The sequence below is a fragment of the Neodiprion fabricii genome, chromosome 7, assembly GCF_021155785.1.
Source record: "Neodiprion fabricii isolate iyNeoFabr1 chromosome 7, iyNeoFabr1.1, whole genome shotgun sequence".
In the NCBI taxonomy this organism is placed as follows: Eukaryota; Metazoa; Arthropoda; class Insecta; order Hymenoptera; family Diprionidae; genus Neodiprion; species Neodiprion fabricii.
Window position 1 is genome coordinate 3,048,432 of NC_060245.1, and position 18,403 is coordinate 3,066,834.

An 18,403-nucleotide genomic window follows, 5' to 3' on the forward strand; every position below is an offset into this window, starting at 1 on the left:
TCTTTTCCTCTTGTGGATATAAAGTGGATACGCGAAGCGCCTGTCGAGAGGATGCCGGACATGCGCACTGCGATATCCGCAAAGGCGTAACTCTGGACTATCAACCCTTAAAGTCGCTCGTTTCTTTACTCAATAATTTTTCAATTGTAATACATCATTTCTAAATCCAGGATGGCGATACATCCAAATTCGGACTTCAGATTCGTGATCAGCGAACCCAAAAACCCCCGAGTAAAAATCAAGTTTCGGCCGGAATCATCGAATCTTGATAGTTATTTCGATTCCACATCCGCCATATTGGATCCGCCATCTTGGATTGAGAAATTATCAAATTCGAACTTCAGATTCGTGATCGGCGAACCCAAAAACCCCCGATTGACGATTAAATTTCGGCCAGAATCATCAAATTTTTTTATTTCTATATTACATCTGCGATCTTGGATTTAGAGATTATCAAATTCCTACTTCAAGTTCGCGATTAGAGATCGTAAAAATCACCGAGTTACAAAATTTAGGCCAAAATAGTGAGTTGAAAAATTTATGACTCAAAACGTTGATATCGAGTATTTTTTTTTTTTACCCCGCAATTAACGATGTGATGATTATTAATCTCGTAATTTTTTTACGATATAAAAAAGTGAAACTGAGTAGTTATAAAAATAATCGAAACTACAAATTCGGGATATCGTGTTTTTTTTTTTTTCTTTCGCGGTTGGTAATCGGCAGCTGATTTTCATAAATATGAAAATTTCACGATACCATTGTTTTGACTTCGTTTTTGCATTTAATTGATTGATGCTTACGTAATTTCAACCTTGAATGAATGCGAATAATAATGACAACATAATTGTATCTACAAGTCATAATCTTTCCCTGCAGACAAAAATTCGAACCAATAGCGCCAATCGGAGTATCCGATAATGAATTAAGCTTCGAATCAATCGATAAAAAAAAAAAAAACCCGTTTACGATCCATCCGATAGTCAAGGAATTCGTCAGAACGTTGAAAAAAAATGGTTCTTTGAAATTTTCTCGTCATTCCTTTTTGTACAACTACAGAGTGATAAATTTCTCTGAATTTTCGCCGACTTTCCTGACCATTCTTCAAATTCCCTGAGACTTTCAAATTAAAAATAAGAATAATAATATACCCAGCGATCGATCATCTGCGGTAGATTGAACAGATATTGCAGGAATACGCGGTATATTGATGATACATTCACGGTTGTCGTCTTAGCAACGAGTTTAAACAATGTCGTTCATTTCCTACCGCATCAGGAAAGAAGGAAGAAAAGAGAATAGACGGTGTAAACTCGTTAGGGTAAAAAACGATAAAATTCCACATCAGCTGCAGCGCCATTTGATTTTTTACTCCATGCACAATCAAATATCATAACTGCAGGTAAGTTTTTTAAAACAGACTTTCCTTCCGCTCTTCCATCGCATTGACAGTTCTGCTACATGCGTGTATGGGGAATTCCATGCGAATCGAACAAACGTCTGACCCTCGCCATTTTTGATTTGATTCAAAAAAATTTCTGCGATTGTCTCAACTCTTATTATCAGTGTCCTGTTTTTTTTTTTTCTCTCTTTAGATTTCTTATTCATCAATATTGAGAGTGATTTTGAAAAAAGGCCTTTTTTTGAAATTCTCCAAAACTGTACCTTCTTTTCCGAACATTTCATGATGGCTGATTTTTTAGCACCTTTAATCTTTCGATCAACTAAAACATCGTCTGACCATCTAAAAATTCCCAAAAAATTGTCAAAAGTTCTATTTTTCACTTAGAACATTTCTAGACTGGTTCAATTTTTGTCTATTTTTTTTTTTCTCTACATTCAACTAATTTTATCAACTTCATAATCGTAAGAAATAAAAGTTTTAGGAATTTCTTGGGAACTTTCAATGTTTCAATTGATTAAAAAGTTTAAAAGTGCGCAAAAAAACACTAAAAAAAATGGGGCCAGTCTCAAAATGTTTAAAAATGAAAATGCAATTTTTCAAAATTTTGAACAACGTCCCTTTCAAGATCAGTCTCAATATTTATACATAATCAACTAGATAAATGAAACGTGTTAAAAAAAATTCAGGACACTGTTTCAGATTTGGGACAATTTCAGAAAAAATGTTTCCAACTAAATCAAAAATTTGTTAGGATCAGGCGCTTATTCGGTTCGCATGGAATTCACCACACGTACTTTATTTCACTGCAGATACTTTTTAGACGCCGCGAGGCAAGTGTAAAACTGACATAACCATGGAACCAAGGACTGAAAGGGTCGCGATTGGCGTCGGAGCGATCCACAATCCAGCAAGAGCGCAATACAGCGAAGAAACGCGAAATTTGATAAAGAGTATGAATTGCAGAAATAATACAATATGAATATTTATAGAGTCGATCGATAATAATAAGTTAGTTGTTTTCAACTCACTTCTTATATTTTTACTTTCCTGTACGTGATCTCACTCTGGTTGTTTGTTTGTTTCTTTGTTTTTTTTTTTTTTTTTTTCAATTTTTAATTTAAATTATTATTTAAATTAAAAAGACGCCCGTGTATGTATTACGTATTGTTTTACTTTTTTTGCGTCAAGAATTTCTCCCGCATCCTCAATCGTTTTTTGCGAAAACCAAGACTGGAATCTATTTCGGAATTGTTAAATTTTGGCTCAGAATTTTGTTCAAGTCTTACCCTCGTCGTTTAAGTAATTTGTAAATTTCCATAGGCGTAAGGTACCAGGATTAATAATCATATTCGCATTTTATTTCTTCCTTCTCTCTTCTTCGTTCGTTAATATCTTGGCCAAATTACAGTTCTTATGGAAGAGTCTAGACTAACAATGATGCAGAGGAAATCTATACAAGACGCCGTCGACAGAGGTGAATCACTGCCACCGCCTTCGGCAACGAAAACCGCAAAAACAAAGAACGAAAAATTTGCCGAAGCACAGGTATTTTTACAAAACACTTTGTTATTGCTCTTTCACGATTATTTATTTCCTTTTTCTTCGTTTAAAAATCGGTGAAATTTTTTTTTTAATACATTCAATACCTATAATATATAACCTGAATCGTTATCGTCATTAATTATTATACACAGGTAATGTTTCCATGCGTATGGAAGAAACGATCTCAAGATATAATTACAAAAAGCGGTGCCTACGAAAGGGAACAATTTAGACGGACGGCACCATTGCGTAAGAATTTTTATCATACATTTACAATCTGAAATTTTTTCGCATAATATGTCTTCCGGTTCTCTGATAAGTAGTTCGTAATTTTTTCAAAGTTCATAGTTTTTGGTTGCTTGTTTGTATTTTTTTTATTTCTCTTCTTCTACAGTGATTTTCTCATTCTCTTTTATCCTCAGTTAACAAAGAGAAACAAAAACGACATCTCGCATGCATAATGGCATATGGTAAAGACATGCCGCCGACTCCGCACGGTCCGAAACTTCTTCACAGAGGTCGAAAAATTATGCGTAAAATACCAGAAGACGTAGATCCGTTGAACGATAGTGAGTTTTTTTTTTCTTTATTCAATTATCGTTTCTTCCAAAAAAAAAAAATGCAAATTTTCTCTCGAGAAGAATTTTTATTTACTATTTTTTTATTTATTTATTGACAAATTGTAATTTTATCGCAGTTGTAAAATCGATCGAGGAAAGAATCGAGTTCGTACACGAAATGGAAAGTTTGGGCCAGGGTAAAAAATATCGCCCGATAATACAGCAGGAAATAGCACAGAAATTGAGGCTATTAGAAAAGATCGATAAGCAAAGATCGGCCGACGTTAAAAAAATCGTACAACGATTCGAGCCTGATAAATCCTCACCAAAACCTCCCTTTCCCCTCGGAGAATTGGATTGCTAATAATCGCCTCCATTATTCAGGAAAAAAACCAGACGGGGAGGTGAAAATTAAGTATAAAGTAATCAACGAGTAGTTAAATTTTTTTTTTTTTCAATATAAAAAATGATAATGAAGAAATAATGATTTCAATTGTCGATTATTGTCCATATTACTGTGTACCCAGAATTGTTCAGAATTTCAATTGTTCAACAATATTTACCTGGACCGATTTTTGGGCAAGTTTAGATGAATGAATAAAATAAATAAACATACATAATAACCGTAAAAAATTATCGACGATTTTAAATATTCAGCCGTAACGGTTGTTCATTTTTCTTCTTCTACAACAATTTCATTTCTAAACTTTACTCACTTGCGCGGTAAAAATTCATCAAAAAATCATTCATAGATCCGGAATTTGTATGTTCGACGAATATATTCTAATAGGTGATAATCTATATTTGGGTACTGTGAGCAACAGACGGTCCTAAATTCCGAATTCCCTAGCTGAGCGTCAATTTCCTAGAAGTTGTGCCGTTCGTTCTGCACGTAGACCGGTTTACATTTACCGGTAAATACAAAGTTATTGTAAAATCAATCCAAGGTCAATTTATACTTTGAATTAATTGAATTAATTTTTATGTATATTCGTAAACACCTACAGTTATATATACTTGTTGGCAAAAAATATATCCCATTCTGCCTAAAATCATGCAGCAACTAATTACCGGTATAATTTTTCTCGGTAAAGGGCTACGAGAAGGAATCATACGGAATCTACTGTATAATTACCACATAATTAGTCGAATCGGGAATATTTGTATTGCCAAAAATTAATATTGGTAATAGCTTAACAAGAATCATTATTACTTACGAATATATATATATAGATAGTTTTATTACCTACAAAATGGAAAAAAAACGGCTTCATAACTTGCATAGTTTCCGAGATATCCAGATTAGAGTGTTTGCATAGCCCTCATCTCGTGTTAATCAAATGGGAAAAATTCAAACCGGATGCGTCACCTTTTAGAATTAAACCACCGTGCTCCGATTTCACGAGGCTTCGTTTGCGACTCAAAACTAACTTTTTCGAAGGTACGTAGGAAAAAATAAAAGTTAAAAAAAACATCCTATATATTATATATATATATAAATATAAATTGACGATATTGATGAACGATATTTTGTTTATTTAATCTGTTACCGTGTTTTTCTTTCACCGACAATTTTTGAATAAATGTCTACATGATGCCGAAAGCCGGAACTGTAATGGATGAGCAAATCTGCATTGTACAGTAATAACACTATCACGACCATCGCTATCTTTGTACAAGGACATAAACGTCGTCTGTAGAAATGTAGAAAACTTAAAATTAACCGGAGTTTGGACAGGAAGAGAAAAAGAGATAGATAGATCGATAGATAGATAGTACGTTTTATGCTCTAGAAAACTTTTACTTTCTACTTGAAAATAAACTAAATATAAAATGATGAAAATAAATGTAAGCAAAATATTAATTAGTATACGATATAAAAAAATCGACCTGTATATATATATATATATATGGATATAAATAAGGTAAGAAGTAACTAGAGAGAGAGAGAGAGAGAAAGCCCGTCAGTTACATTAATCCCTCCTCAACCTGAGCCTCAGGCTACCGATAGTAGGTATTTATTAGCCAGTCTCGTTACTGGTTGTCCGACTTGAAGTGTGTGTATGCGTCTTGCATTCGCACACATTGCTGGAAAAGATTATATTCCGGGAAGATTGTTTATCTAATCTTTGCTACGCTGCTGTAGCGTTCTTTTACGCAACTACACCGCGCCGTCTCAGTCGGTTCATACCATTCTTGGTATTCACTTTGTTCGTTGTGTTTTCCTACGGATAGCGGACGGTAGAAGTGACCAACCACTCCTCGCATGTTGCGAGTGCAATTGTGCGTAGGTAGTTTACACCATAGGCGAGTATTATTACAATGTGAAAGCGACGGAGTAATTGGAAACAGATAATTTTAAAGTGCAGTTATAACAACACCGATGTGATCGCATAGTGATCATGAAACCTTCGAACAGAAACGCGAAGCTCAAAGAAATTCTCGGCCTTATTCAGCGGCCGGATTACAACGCGGCGTCAGAATCGACCTTCGACGATCTCCTTTCACACATCGAGAAGAGCATTTCAAACAGATGTAAGATTTTTCAAACTTTGCGTATCTTCCGATATGTATTTTGAAATCGAGATCAAAGCATTTTTTCTTACAACGTTGCGCAGGTTGCAGAAGCTGCGACATCGACAAGTCGATCCTGCAAAAATGGGTTCTAAACGCACTGGCAGCATGGACTTCGGCCGAGAAGAAACCGAGTCAGTCAGTGATAGTGTTCACCGTGAAACTGGTTGGACTTCTGAGCCGCGACGAGTTCGATTTTCTATTCTGGTACCGCGAGGATGCGTTCAAAAAAATGTGCGCAGCTTTCGCGTTCAAGAAAGACGACATTCAGACGTCCGTTAAGGTTGCCTACGTTGGAATGTTCCTCCAATTCGTTAATCACAAGAGCGGACGACGTTGGATCATCGAGTCTGGTGAGCGTGAACCGAGGTTTGACGATCAACCAGTAACATTAATCGAGAACCAAAGTCTCATCTTGGAGGCAATATCAAACACGATGTGAATATGATTCGTTTCACAGGTGCATGGAAAGAAGTGGTCAAACTCACCGAATCGAGTAAACAGCCGCAGGTCGTGACCAGTGAGAGTAAAAAATTCGTCTGCAAATTACTCCTCGCCGAATCGTCGAACACGACATTTTGCGAACAAGTGATTTCGGTGATCGCCCAGCCTCTGATCAACCGCAATATCGCCAGTCCGGTTCATCCTGAGCTCGAACATCTCAACAATCCGGCACAAAATGCCGAGTTTTTCACCGCGTTGGAACTGATAACTGAGGTAATGGAGAAAACGGTGTTCGCCACGATGGACAACACCATACCGCGTCTTGTGGCGACGATGACGAGTCTAGATTTGCAGCTTCAAATCTTGTTCGAAACATGCACAAGCCAAAGTTTCTACCGTCACATTATGAACCTGATGTATCTGATTGTGTTCACAAGACTGAAGGACGGAATGACGGTACCCGACGGAGTGGTCGAGAAAGAAGTTTGGAGGGTATTCAAGGATAGCTTAAGGTACATCGAATCGGTGCTGATAGTCAAGAGACACATCCAGGACATCGTCATAGGCGAAAAAATATTCTTGACTTACTTGAAAAGGATGAACAAGTTATGCGAAATCAATGAACCCGACGATAAAAAAATCGAGCATCACGCCATTCTGATGATGGTAAGAAGTCAGATCGGGATCGGAGGATTACAATCTGTTCGCTTATAACGAGAATCATGTTTGCGGTATTTCATCTCAGTCTTGTTTCTCACTTGCAGCTAATGCCGATGTCATCATGCGTAGCGAGAGGCGAGGTTGATGTGGATATAATCGAAACGTTGGCATACAAACTTATGTCAATGACTGACCCCGCTACCCAGAGATTGAGCTACATGGTTCGAAGTACCGTTCTCAACGACGATGACCTACCGGCGGAAGATATCGCCAAAACTTCGGCCCAGCTGTCAACCGATGTCCTGGACATCGTTGACAGAGTAAGCTTTGATCGAACCCATTAACTTGGTGATAACGAACAGTGTTGTGACTTATAATATCCTCGACATTCTTCTCGTTCACAGGACAGCATGGTGGTCATATTTCAAGTGATGTCGCACACGTTGAACAACTACGTTAACTTGCGGAGCAGTAAAATGTGGCCGAACGAAGTGAGTTGCACCGGTTTCGCAGATCTCAAACAAGACGACATAAAGAATGTAAGAATTGATAGACGAAAGTGGCGAGTTCGCGGGGATCCGATTATCAAATTCCCAGACCTCTTGTCTACACTGATGGACGGTATCGCGACGATTCTGACCAAGTATCAACTCAAGTGGCAAGACTGTTTGGAAACCATAAGCATTCTCACCCTGGCAGAAGACATCATCAATCATCCAAAAATCACTCCGAAGGTCAGTTTGTACCTGATTTTTGAATCTTTTAGATACAAACGATCTGCCAATGATACGTTCGTTCGAAGGGCTTAGCATTGATCAATCACACAGTGCCAACTCATTGAACCTATCTTGAAACCTTTCAATTTCAAATATCTACAATTTCAATAAAATCCCCTGTGTGAATATTTACGGATATAATACTTGGTATTGAAATTTCAAGAATTTTAATACTTAGGAATTTTCAAAAGAGTTTTCGTACTTAATCTTAGAGCATACGATAATAGTTGTCAACGATGTCTTCGGCTTGTCATAGATTATTTTACGCAACTTCCAAAGCATGAGTGTTAGGTATTTGAAAAAAAAAACATCGTATGTGGCATTTCAAATGAATTTGTGCGATATAAATTATTTTCGTCAAGATTCAAATATTTCATCGCACGAGTAAAGACAACAAAGTTGGATAGCACCAAATTGATCAATTGGTCTCTATTTACTTTGGAATAAATTTGACGTATTCATGTTCACTTATCCTAATATCATTCAAGGTATGTGTCCAAGCACTGACACTGTGCAAATTGGCAGTGGAAAATTTTATGGCACCAAAATTGGCATTGTTGGTGCAATCCGACAGTCGCGAGGATGAAATGGGATGCATTTTGTACAAAAGAATGCACGATCCTAACTGGAAGGTCAGGACTAGTACTTTGGACGTGATTAGAACGATTGCGACGATATCGGAACACAGTAAGACCCGAGAACAAGAATTAAATAATGAAAAAATATTTGAACCAAATTCAGTACTGTGAATTTAATCCCTGCGTTATAAAATCATTCTTCCAGAATATCCAGCCTACCAAGATTTGCTCATTGTGAATGGGTTCCCAGAGCTAACAATCGACATGGCCATAAACGACGACAATCGTTACGTTCGATCAGGGGCGCTCATATGCATAATAATTTTTGTCAAAATAAACAGAATATGGAACGAAAAATTTGTCAACCTTGATTTGCCAGTAAGTCGATCACTTTTGACGTTGTTTTGTTGAACGGTGTAAAAAATTTACTTGTGATGTCTCACGCGTGACGAATCACCACGATTTCTTTCTTTCAGAAATTAGCCATTGATCTAATGACCAACGAAAGCGAAGCGATAGTGCGGAGAGAAGCGGTTATGCTTGTCAAAGAGTTGTATGTTCAAAGGAAATGGCCGTGAGTTTCAAATGTTCCCCTTTAACGATGTAAATCAAAGTGATGAACAAAACGTTTCGACAAACATTCGAATCATTTCGTGACTAACGCTTTGGGTTCATGACTTTTGCAGAAGATCAACGGTGAACGAAATGACGCAAGCAATGTGTGTGGTGGCCATTTCGGATCTTGACTGGGAAGTCAAGGTGAACGCGATTCTATTCTGGAAAGAAGTTATAAAATCGCATTTCTGCGACCAGGGTATGCTAGACGGAACGTTTCCGACCCACACATTTTCCAAGGAACATAGAAAAATAGTTTCCCTCGACGAACAGGAAATACGAAAACGGATTCTGAAGGCCCTCGACGAATTAGCGAATCGCAGTTGCCTCGGTGTAAGTTTTCAATTTCATTTTAAAAGTGTTTTGGACACGTGCCTTTATCACAGTTGATTAAACTGAAAATTCGTTGACAAACTTTTGCACTGCAGGTGCTCCTTGTCACTTTAGAAGACGAAAGTGATTTCCAAGTCCGCAAAGCATCCGGAGACATAGTAAAGAGACTTAAGCAATCTTTTGTAACTTACAAGATAAGCCCGTCTTGCAGCATGGAAACCGCTTATCGCAATCAAGACCGTGTTACGACATCCGGCAACTCATCACCGGACAACAACAGTCTAGGTCGTCGGACTGCGGATCTGCAGAGTGAAACTGGAGAATCCGAAGATAATCACGAGTTGCAAGCGAACCTTATAAACTCGTTTACAGACGCTAAGGAAGTGAATTTTTTCTCACCAGTTAACGAAGGCATGCATCAGATGAGCATAAACTCCAACGGAAAATTGACCAATGAGGAGAAGTTAGAACGCGCGTCTAAAGTCGGAAGAAATGAATTCATACAATCCGTTGTAACGTGTAACGTCGACAGTTTCATAAACGAAAAAAGTAACTCGCTAGAGAAGATGTGCACGAGCAATTTCGAATCTGTCGTTAAAGACATTATCATTGCTCACAATGAAGGAAATAACACGACTGTCATTGACCGATTTATCTAATAGGGGTCGATCAAGTTTGAAATTGAAATACAAGTAAATAAGCTTGGTTTCTTTACTTTATAGTATACCTACTACAATTTTACAGACATCGCATTCTGTTTGACTGACCATGACCTAATATTTGTACAGTCATCAAAACCAAATCATAAACGGAAGCATAATATCGAATACAATTTCTCTTTTGCACTCGATTATTATAAACAGAGTGAATTTCTAACGAATGCATCGTCCTTCGTTTACTAAAATTGAATACGCACATGCCGCGATCCGAGATCAACTGTCTGCCAGGGCAACCAACCGTCACAAATGTAATTTCAAAAATGTTTTCGGAGGTAGTTATGCTCATTTCATAACTGGCAAAATTTTCGAGGTTAGGGACAGTTGGTCGACCTGGCAAACAATTGCTCTCGGATCGTGGCGCGTGCGCATTCAATTTTAGCAAACGTCCGATCTGCATACAGTCGTTAGGAATTCACTCTGTCTATGTAAAAGGTATACATATAATGGCGCGATGGTTACATGATTATTAAAATCATGCATAATGGATCTGATGATAACTTACCGTCCGATCATCGGAGAAACTTTGTCAACTATCAATCCATTCTGATCACCACTCACTTGATCACCACTTCACATAAATTTCACATAACTTAAGTTTTTACGCGAAGAGCTCAGTGTATCGTAATCAAGCGGGCAAATGATTGCGAAACTGAAAACCTTCCAAATGACTTCACCACACAACCGACGCATCTAAAACTGTTCAAGTTTGAATAACGAAATAATTTCCAACCAACTTCACGTCATTGCAAGTACCTAATTTGCATAAATTGACGTGAATTCAAATTATTTCAAATGGGTTATGCAGCGCATAAGTTCAGGTGAATTTAAATGACTGATTCGAATGAATGAAACGGACTTCAAATGGCTTCCATTGGCTTCATATGAATTCGAGTGAATCATAAGACGAATTCTTATTAAGTGTTTAATGAATTATATCTTGATATTTTTCTAGTAGCAGCATTTAATTACGCGTATTCAACACTTGACGTACAATTGGTTAAAGAATGGATTGCTATTTGTCAGTAATTCATTATTTACATTAAAATACGTTGCGAGTTCAATATTGATTGTGCAGGTAGACCACTCGAGAATGACTTACGCACTCAGGAAATGAAAAAAATCAGTAGAGAAAAGTGTAAAGATAAATTATTCGTATCAATGAGTGAAACGAATGAAAATTTCAGATAGTTTTCGAAACTGAACTGTGAAAATCTCTGTAAATATATGTATATTCTTGTAATCAAGATGTAATTTTTCATGTGCATGTGGATAGTATTAATCATTCTTCTACACATTTTCCGAAACTAAATCTCGGGTGATGACAAAATTCGCATCAATCAAGGTGCTGATCGCCTCACCCCCGGAATAAACGGTCGCAGATTCGCGCCAACAAATTTTCGAGAGAAACGATCTAAGAGAGATTGGAATCTGATACATTTTTCCATCATGCGGAGCGTGATGTCTTTGGAGATTAAGTCGCCAATACCAACGATTGGTAACCCCGTTTGAATCCGCCCGGAACGCACCGACGCTCGAATCGAAATGACGCTGCGTGCGGTGCGCAAAGAAGTTTCCATTTCGCGTCGCGAGTGCTGCCACCACTGAAATAGAGACGTGAAATTACGTTTCAGTGGATGCCACTAGCAACGTAAACGTAAGGAATTCTGGAAAGCTTCTTTCTTCTTCTTGTCTTTCCAGATGGCTATATCAAGGTGTGGAATGTATGTACCAAATTTTAGGAAACCAAGGGTGAACAAGCGTAGCCATTGGAGACGACGGCTCTCGTGCTGTGGCAAACAAACACGTTGCATATTGAGGAAATTGGTGACAGCACCATAGATGTATAAGAATAGAGCGAAAAATGCAACATTCTCGCATGAGAAGAGAGCTGCATTGGAGCCACAGGCATCCTTGTCTGGCATGTGGAACTAGACAAGGATGCCTATAACTCCAATGCAGCTCTCTGCTACCATGACAGCACGCATGCTCTGATTGCACGCGATATGCGCATGCGTAGTCCATAGCATGAGGCTTCACGAATCACAGTAGTTCCTGAATACCATCGTACAATCATCATAATCAACATGTGTCGTGGATTCAACGCACGAGCCTGATGTCAATATGAGGAGTGAGGGACGCCAGTGTTATCATTAGTGTGATATAATTACAGATATATGTATTTTTTCCACATTAAATGCGCAATGGTAGCTGATTACCAACTGTCTACCTCCTTAAGTCATTCCATTTCCCTGTTACAATTAAAAATTTGCGAGTGGGGAAGAACTCAAGTATGCAAATAACGCGTGCAGAATAAGTCGGCTGGTCGCGGTAAATAATTAACGTTATGCGGGGAAGCCAACGACGACATGCACCTGTAGCACACGGCACACATACAAGTCACAAGCAATGAAAATTATTTGTTCAAAAGAAGACGAAGACGACAAAGAAATACATAATCAATCTAAAGGAAAAAAAACATTTATGCCCCATGTCGTCTTTATATAACTGAACACACTTAGGAACACACATACACAAATGTGTGCATAAAATATCACAGCAACCGAACACAGTCATCTGCAAAACTTGAAACTGACACAAAGAGAGTTTTTGCTCTAGAGACAAAAAGTGTTCATCTGGCTGAGGTTGACAATGTTTTGGCAATAAATAAGTAATCCTTTGCACCGATCGCTGGATAAACTTACACACCACTCATACTATCGTGCAAATACGATTGCTGGCATAAGTCCACTTGCAATGTCCTCAAAGAAGTCTCCCGATAGATTGGACAAGCTCAAGGAGGTTCTCAATCTTTTCTTGCTGCCCGACTACTACATCTCTTCGACGACTTACTTCGACATACTGCTGACCCACATCGAGAAGGGTATTTCCAACAGATGTAAGTTATGGACAATATTCGTAATCACTTACCTCCACGGTGCCAATTACGCAGAGAACTTGGACAATGGACGTTTGCAATTCTTTCAGGTTGCCCAAACGAAGAAATCGACAAATCCGTTTTGCAGAAATGGGTTTTGAAAGCTCTGAACACTTGGACCGTGGAAAAGAAGCCCTGTCAGGCTGTGATGGTGTTCACCGTCAAGCTAGTTGGGCTCTTGGGTCGCGATGAGTTTGACTTCCTCTTCTGGTACCGTGAAGATATATTCAAGAAACTGAGCGCCGTCTTTGCCCTAAATGATGCAAACCTCCAGGCCTCTGTCAAAATGGCCTATACGGGCATGCTGCTCGAGTTTGTTAAGCACAAAAGCGGACGGCAGTGGATTATCGAGGCTGGTAAAACGTTAATAAACATTTCACACGCATCCATAGTGGCAAACGAGATTTGCATGAGACAAGGAAAGCTAGATAAACAACAGAATATTTGAAACTTTGCTTGGAACAGTGATTTTCCCAATGTTTCATGTATGTTCTTTAGACATGAATTACTCTTTTTCAAACTTCTTTTGTTGCACCAGCCAAGCAACAACTTGCAATACAATTGTCAAGTGCTTATCTCCTCATTCGTTATCTCTGATTATTGAAACCAGGAAAACTGCAATTTGTTCTTTACTACCTCAACTTGAATTAATATTTCAATTTTGACTCGATACAATGTAAATTACTAGTCACAATTTATCAATTTTGACAATTTAGCGTTTCCAAGTAGAAAACACTGTCTTGTTGTCATAGTCAATTTATTTAATGCATTCAAAGTAATGAACTTTCCACACACACACACTTTATTATCATTTCTACAGAAACCTGGCGAGATGTGATAAGGTTTTGCCATTCTAACCACACACTGTACGTGACCAGAGAGAGTCAAAATTTTGTTTGGAAATTGTTGCTGGCCGAATCAGGAAACACGACATTCTGCGAACAGGTTATTTCCAACGCTGTTGAACCTTTGGTCAGGAACAATTTCAGTTCTCAGGTTCACCCTTTGATGGAAGAAAATTACCTCGAGCAAAATTCTGAGCTTCTTACTACGTTAGCTCTGCTCACAGCAATAATGGAAAACACACTGTTTGCCAGTATGGATAACACGATACCCCGACTCTTAGAGTCGATAGCGAATCTGGAATGCAGGATAAAAGGATTGTTCGAAACCTGCATAAGCACAAACTTCTATGCACACATTATGAAACTTGTGTACTTACTGTTGTTCATGAGACTGAAAGATGGAGTCAATGAAACGGATGGGACCGCCGACAGCCAAACGTGGAAAGTTTTTGCAACCAATTTACGTTACATAGACTCTATGCTGGTTGCTAAAAAACTCATTCTCGACATATCAAGAGGCGGAAAACTCGTTTTAACGTACTGGAAGAAGATTACTAGCCTATGCGCTTTAAAAGAGCCTAGTGAATACAAGATGGAAATCCACGTGGTGATTCTAATGGTACGATCTTCAGAATAATCGAACATCGATATTTTAGTTCAAAATTCTGATCGCTAAGAATTTATTTTCATCTCGAGTATGGAATGAAAAACCATTTTAATAAATGTGTTACACAGATCATGCCACTGACCGTTTGTATGCGGCTTCCTGATCTGGCTGAGGACGTATTGGAAATCTTTATGCTCAAACTCTTTGCTTTAACGAATACTTACACCCAGAGACTAGGCTACATGAGTCGCGACATTTTGATCAGAGGAGATTTGCCGACTGAGTTAATCGCCAAAACGTCTATTCAAATAGCGCTGGAGACCATAGACCTCATAGACAGGGTGAGTAAAAGCTTCTATCTCACATTTCCAAACGTTTGATGTTTTTTTTTTTTTTTATTATTGCAGAACAGCGCGGTAATCATATTTCAGTTGATGTCGCACGTTCTAAAGCAGTACGTAGTTGCGACAAACGAAGAACCGAAAAGCCAACCCGCGACTTTGTCTCAGGAGCAGAGAAACGAGCATGTAAATCGCCACGTACCAAGATACAAGGGAATTCTTTATGGCGATCCAATAGCGCAATGTCCGCAACTCTTGGTAGCACTGCTCGAAGGCCTCACAATAATTCTACAGAAGTATAAACTCAAGTGGCAAGAGTGTTTGGAAACTATTGGCATTCTTTCAATGGCTCAAACAATCCTGAATCATCCAAACGCCATACCCAAGGTACGCATAGTGTTTTCATGCGTTTCGGTAAAGTTGGTTTGTAAATAAAAATGAGTTGCGAAGAAAAACTAGGAAGAAGCGAGCAAAGTAAAAAAATAACTCACAGAGGTAAAAAGTTTGAGGCTCAAAAGCTGCAAAATGAGTATAATTTCTTTTCAATTAGTTCAGGGCTCGATGTCTGGGTACCCTTTAACCATTGCGAAATAATTTTATATCATTGACTCTTGGCTGAACGCTTGTTTGAATGAGACTTAATATTGTTCAGGTGTGTCTCCAAGCACTTTCGCTGTGCAAACTGGCGATTCAGAATTTTATGGCACCAAATTTGGCCCTGCTGGTGACATCGGACAGTCTGACGAACGAAATGCGACAGGTATTGTACAAGAGGGTACACGATCCAAACTGGGAAGTTAGAGACAGCGTTTTGGAAGTGATCAACACAATCGCGACGATATCCGAAGACAGTAAGACCGCGTCAAGAGTTAGAATAAGAATCTAAACGAAACTTGGGATTTTTAAACTAATCGCTGTCTTTATCGTGTCCTTTGCTCCAGAATATCCAGCTTTTCAAGATTTACTTCTCGGGAATGAATTTCCACAACTAATCGTGGACGTGGCGACAAAGGATGACGAAAGCTACGTTAGAGCAACGGCACTCACCTGCATCGTAACGTTTGTCAGGATAAATCGAATATGGGATGAAAAATTGTGTCATCTTGATTTGCCGGTAAACCGACCATTTAGCATAATTCTGTTGAAATGATAAACGATCGAATGATTTCTGAATTGAAAGAAATCAGTATTAAATGTAAATTATAAAATACCCTGGTATTGTCACTTTTAGAGAATGGCCATTGACTTGATCGCTAACGAAAGCGAAGCAATAGTGAGAAGAGAAGCGGTCATGCTTGTCAAAGAGTTGTACGTTCATAGGAAGTGGCCGTAAGTTCAAAGATTTTCTTCTAACAGGGTAAAGTGATCGAGAACAAGTATTTAGCGGAGTAGGTGAAATTCAAGCCACTTCATGATTCGCTGACAATTTTTACAGAAAATCAACAATCCATGAAATGGCAGAGGCTATGTCTATGGCGGCGGTCTTGGATCTTCATTGGGAAGTCAAAGTAAACGCACTTCAGTTCTGGACTCAATTTATAACGTCGCATCTGAATGATCAAGGAATGCTTGACGGAGCATTTCCCACTCATACATTTTCCAAAGAACATAAGAAAATAGTTACCCTTGACGAGAACGAAATAAGAAGAAGAATTTTGAAGGCTCTTGACGAGTTGGCGCGCCAAAATTGCTTGGGGGTAAACTTATTTCCCTTTAAAAAATGCGAAAGTACGGTTCCTCTTAGTGGTTAACTCGTCTGAAATTAATTGAATAATTTTTCCATAGGTACTCCTAACCACGCTGGAAGACAGTGATTTTCAAGTATGCAAAACGTCTGGAGAAATAGTGAAGATGTTGCAGGAAATATTTGTCAAATACAAGATAACTCTGTCTCATAGTACAGAAGACGATGTCCCTCGGGACCGTAACAAAGAAAGAGTGGATTTCGAAGTTTTACCGCAAGCTGAGAATCAGACGGGTGTTAACACTCGAAGCGAAACGGGAGAGTTTGAATGTCAGTCAGTGATACCGACCGATATAATCGACCTGATCGCAGAGGCCGACGACATGAGTCTTCTGGGCTCTGTTTACAACCGTTCGAATATAAGCATCGACGGAGAGTCATCAGAATCTGAGAAACTCCAATATATATCAAAAGTCAGAACAAACGAATTTCTCCACTCGGTTCTCGGCTTTGACGTGAACGCTTACATAGAGGAAAAAAATCGATGGCTAAAAACCTATACAAACAGCTTCAGCTCTGTCATCGACGATATCATTGTTGCTCACGAGAGACACAATGTCAACGATATGGACTGTTATTAGCAGTATGGACATCAGAAGAGAATAAAATGTAATTTAGACAGAATTTACTCTGTGTATGGACATATTATTTTTTCAATTAAGTTTTCTACGTTTATAAAACAACATCTGATGCACTCGCGATCATTTTTACGCATTTGATATGCGTTTCAGAAACTAAATGGCCAGAATGATATTATCATTTTCTGAGAAAACAAAACAGGAAAGAAATGCTTACTATTCATAATTACTCGTTTAAAATAATTGTCTACGTAATCATAAATCTAGAATCGAAAAATGGAGGGAAGAAATGTAAAACTGAAACGATTATTATATTTTTTTTTACCTCTGAAGCAATCAAATATCACAAATCAAAAGAAAACATAATGTATAGCTACGTTCATCTTTTATATCTAGTTTCACCTTAATTCTATATTTTAATCAGTCTCTATTATTTCGTGACGTGAAAAAAAAGGAAGAAAATTTTTTTTCCCATTACCCAATATTTTTTTTTCCCACTGGTGATAATAATACTCTTATTGATATTATTTGACTATCATAGGATATATTGTATAAGTGTTATTCGAAACTATTTCATCTGGTATGATATTATATATTACTTGGTTTGTATTTTTGTTAATTGTTAATTGTTAATCGGTAATATTAAAATTGGGATACTTGTTTTGAAAGAAGAAAAAAAAAAAACCATATTTACCAATAAACAAAAATCTCAGAACTTTATGAAACGATATCCGTATGAAATGAAATTAAGGTAAACAAAAAATAGCTATAACGACAAGTAAGAAACAAAAAAGTCGTGCAAGATGACAAATAAACTTATTTATGGAAATAAAAAACGCCAGAAAATACAAAACACATAATAAAAGTAAATTAGCCAATCTCGAACTGAAGTTGCACAAAAGTGGTGAAACAATTCAGTTTTTTTTTTTTTTTGTTTGCTTTATAATTTTTGGATTTCAAATAAAACTGTACTGAAAGAGTTGAAAACAAAATCAGACTTATTGCTTGCTGTTTGCCGAGCCTATCAAATATATTTTACCAAATATTAAAAACGATGATTGTAAATTAATTAATCACAGATTAACGATTATTAATCATAAAAAATAAAATCATATAATCAGAAAAAAAAAAGAGAAGATAAAAATAA

The 18,403-nt window shown here is 37.7% G+C and overlaps 2 protein-coding genes across 5 annotated transcripts; both read left to right on the top strand.

Moving 5' to 3' along the window:
* The first annotated feature begins 17 nt into the window (after window positions 1-17).
* LOC124186706 (UPF0193 protein EVG1) lies at window positions 18-5,346 on the top strand. 4 transcript variants are annotated; one of them, XM_046578611.1, is made up of 7 exons: window positions 18-112; window positions 1,060-1,402; window positions 2,215-2,355; window positions 2,814-2,950; window positions 3,100-3,196; window positions 3,370-3,516; window positions 3,645-5,346. In XM_046578611.1, the coding sequence occupies exons 3-7, from the start codon at window positions 2,259-2,261 to the stop codon at window positions 3,869-3,871; spliced, it is 705 nt and encodes a 234-aa protein (XP_046434567.1). In that variant the 5' UTR covers window positions 18-112; window positions 1,060-1,402; window positions 2,215-2,258; the 3' UTR covers window positions 3,872-5,346. The 4 variants fall into 4 exon arrangements, with proteins under 4 accessions (XP_046434567.1, XP_046434566.1, XP_046434568.1 ...); XM_046578610.1 differs by having other exon boundaries at window positions 47-524; XM_046578612.1 differs by having other exon boundaries at window positions 47-524; window positions 1,176-1,402.
* A 216-nt stretch (window positions 5,347-5,562) lies between these two features.
* Window positions 5,563-18,376, top strand: LOC124186585. The gene is made up of 20 exons (XM_046578417.1): window positions 5,563-6,042; window positions 6,126-6,434; window positions 6,542-7,191; window positions 7,290-7,505; window positions 7,590-7,919; window positions 8,450-8,648; window positions 8,745-8,917; window positions 9,016-9,113; window positions 9,226-9,487; window positions 9,583-10,140; window positions 12,871-13,102; window positions 13,192-13,497; window positions 13,962-14,605; window positions 14,722-14,934; window positions 15,001-15,321; window positions 15,587-15,785; window positions 15,876-16,048; window positions 16,166-16,263; window positions 16,370-16,631; window positions 16,720-18,376. The coding sequence occupies exons 1-20, from the start codon at window positions 5,910-5,912 to the stop codon at window positions 17,257-17,259; spliced, it is 5,916 nt and encodes a 1,971-aa protein (XP_046434373.1). The 5' UTR covers window positions 5,563-5,909; the 3' UTR covers window positions 17,260-18,376.
* Window positions 18,377-18,403: the final 27 nt, after the last annotated feature.

Excerpts from the sequence above, each read along its gene's own strand:
- LOC124186706 (XM_046578611.1), top strand. The coding sequence starts at position 2,259 with ATGGAACCAAGGACTGAAAGGGTCGCGATTGGCGTCGGAGCGATCCAC. Across the intron at positions 2,951-3,099 it reads AAAAATTTGCCGAAGCACAG|GTAATGTTTCCATGCGTATG; the intron begins GTATTTTTACAA and ends TATTATACACAG. Across the intron at positions 3,197-3,369 it reads TAGACGGACGGCACCATTGC|TTAACAAAGAGAAACAAAAA; the intron begins GTAAGAATTTTT and ends TTTTATCCTCAG.
- LOC124186585 (XM_046578417.1), top strand. The coding sequence starts at position 5,910 with ATGAAACCTTCGAACAGAAACGCGAAGCTCAAAGAAATTCTCGGCCTT. Across the intron at positions 6,435-6,541 it reads ACGTTGGATCATCGAGTCTG|GTGCATGGAAAGAAGTGGTC; the intron begins GTGAGCGTGAAC and ends TTCGTTTCACAG. Across the intron at positions 9,488-9,582 it reads CGAATCGCAGTTGCCTCGGT|GTGCTCCTTGTCACTTTAGA; the intron begins GTAAGTTTTCAA and ends TTTGCACTGCAG.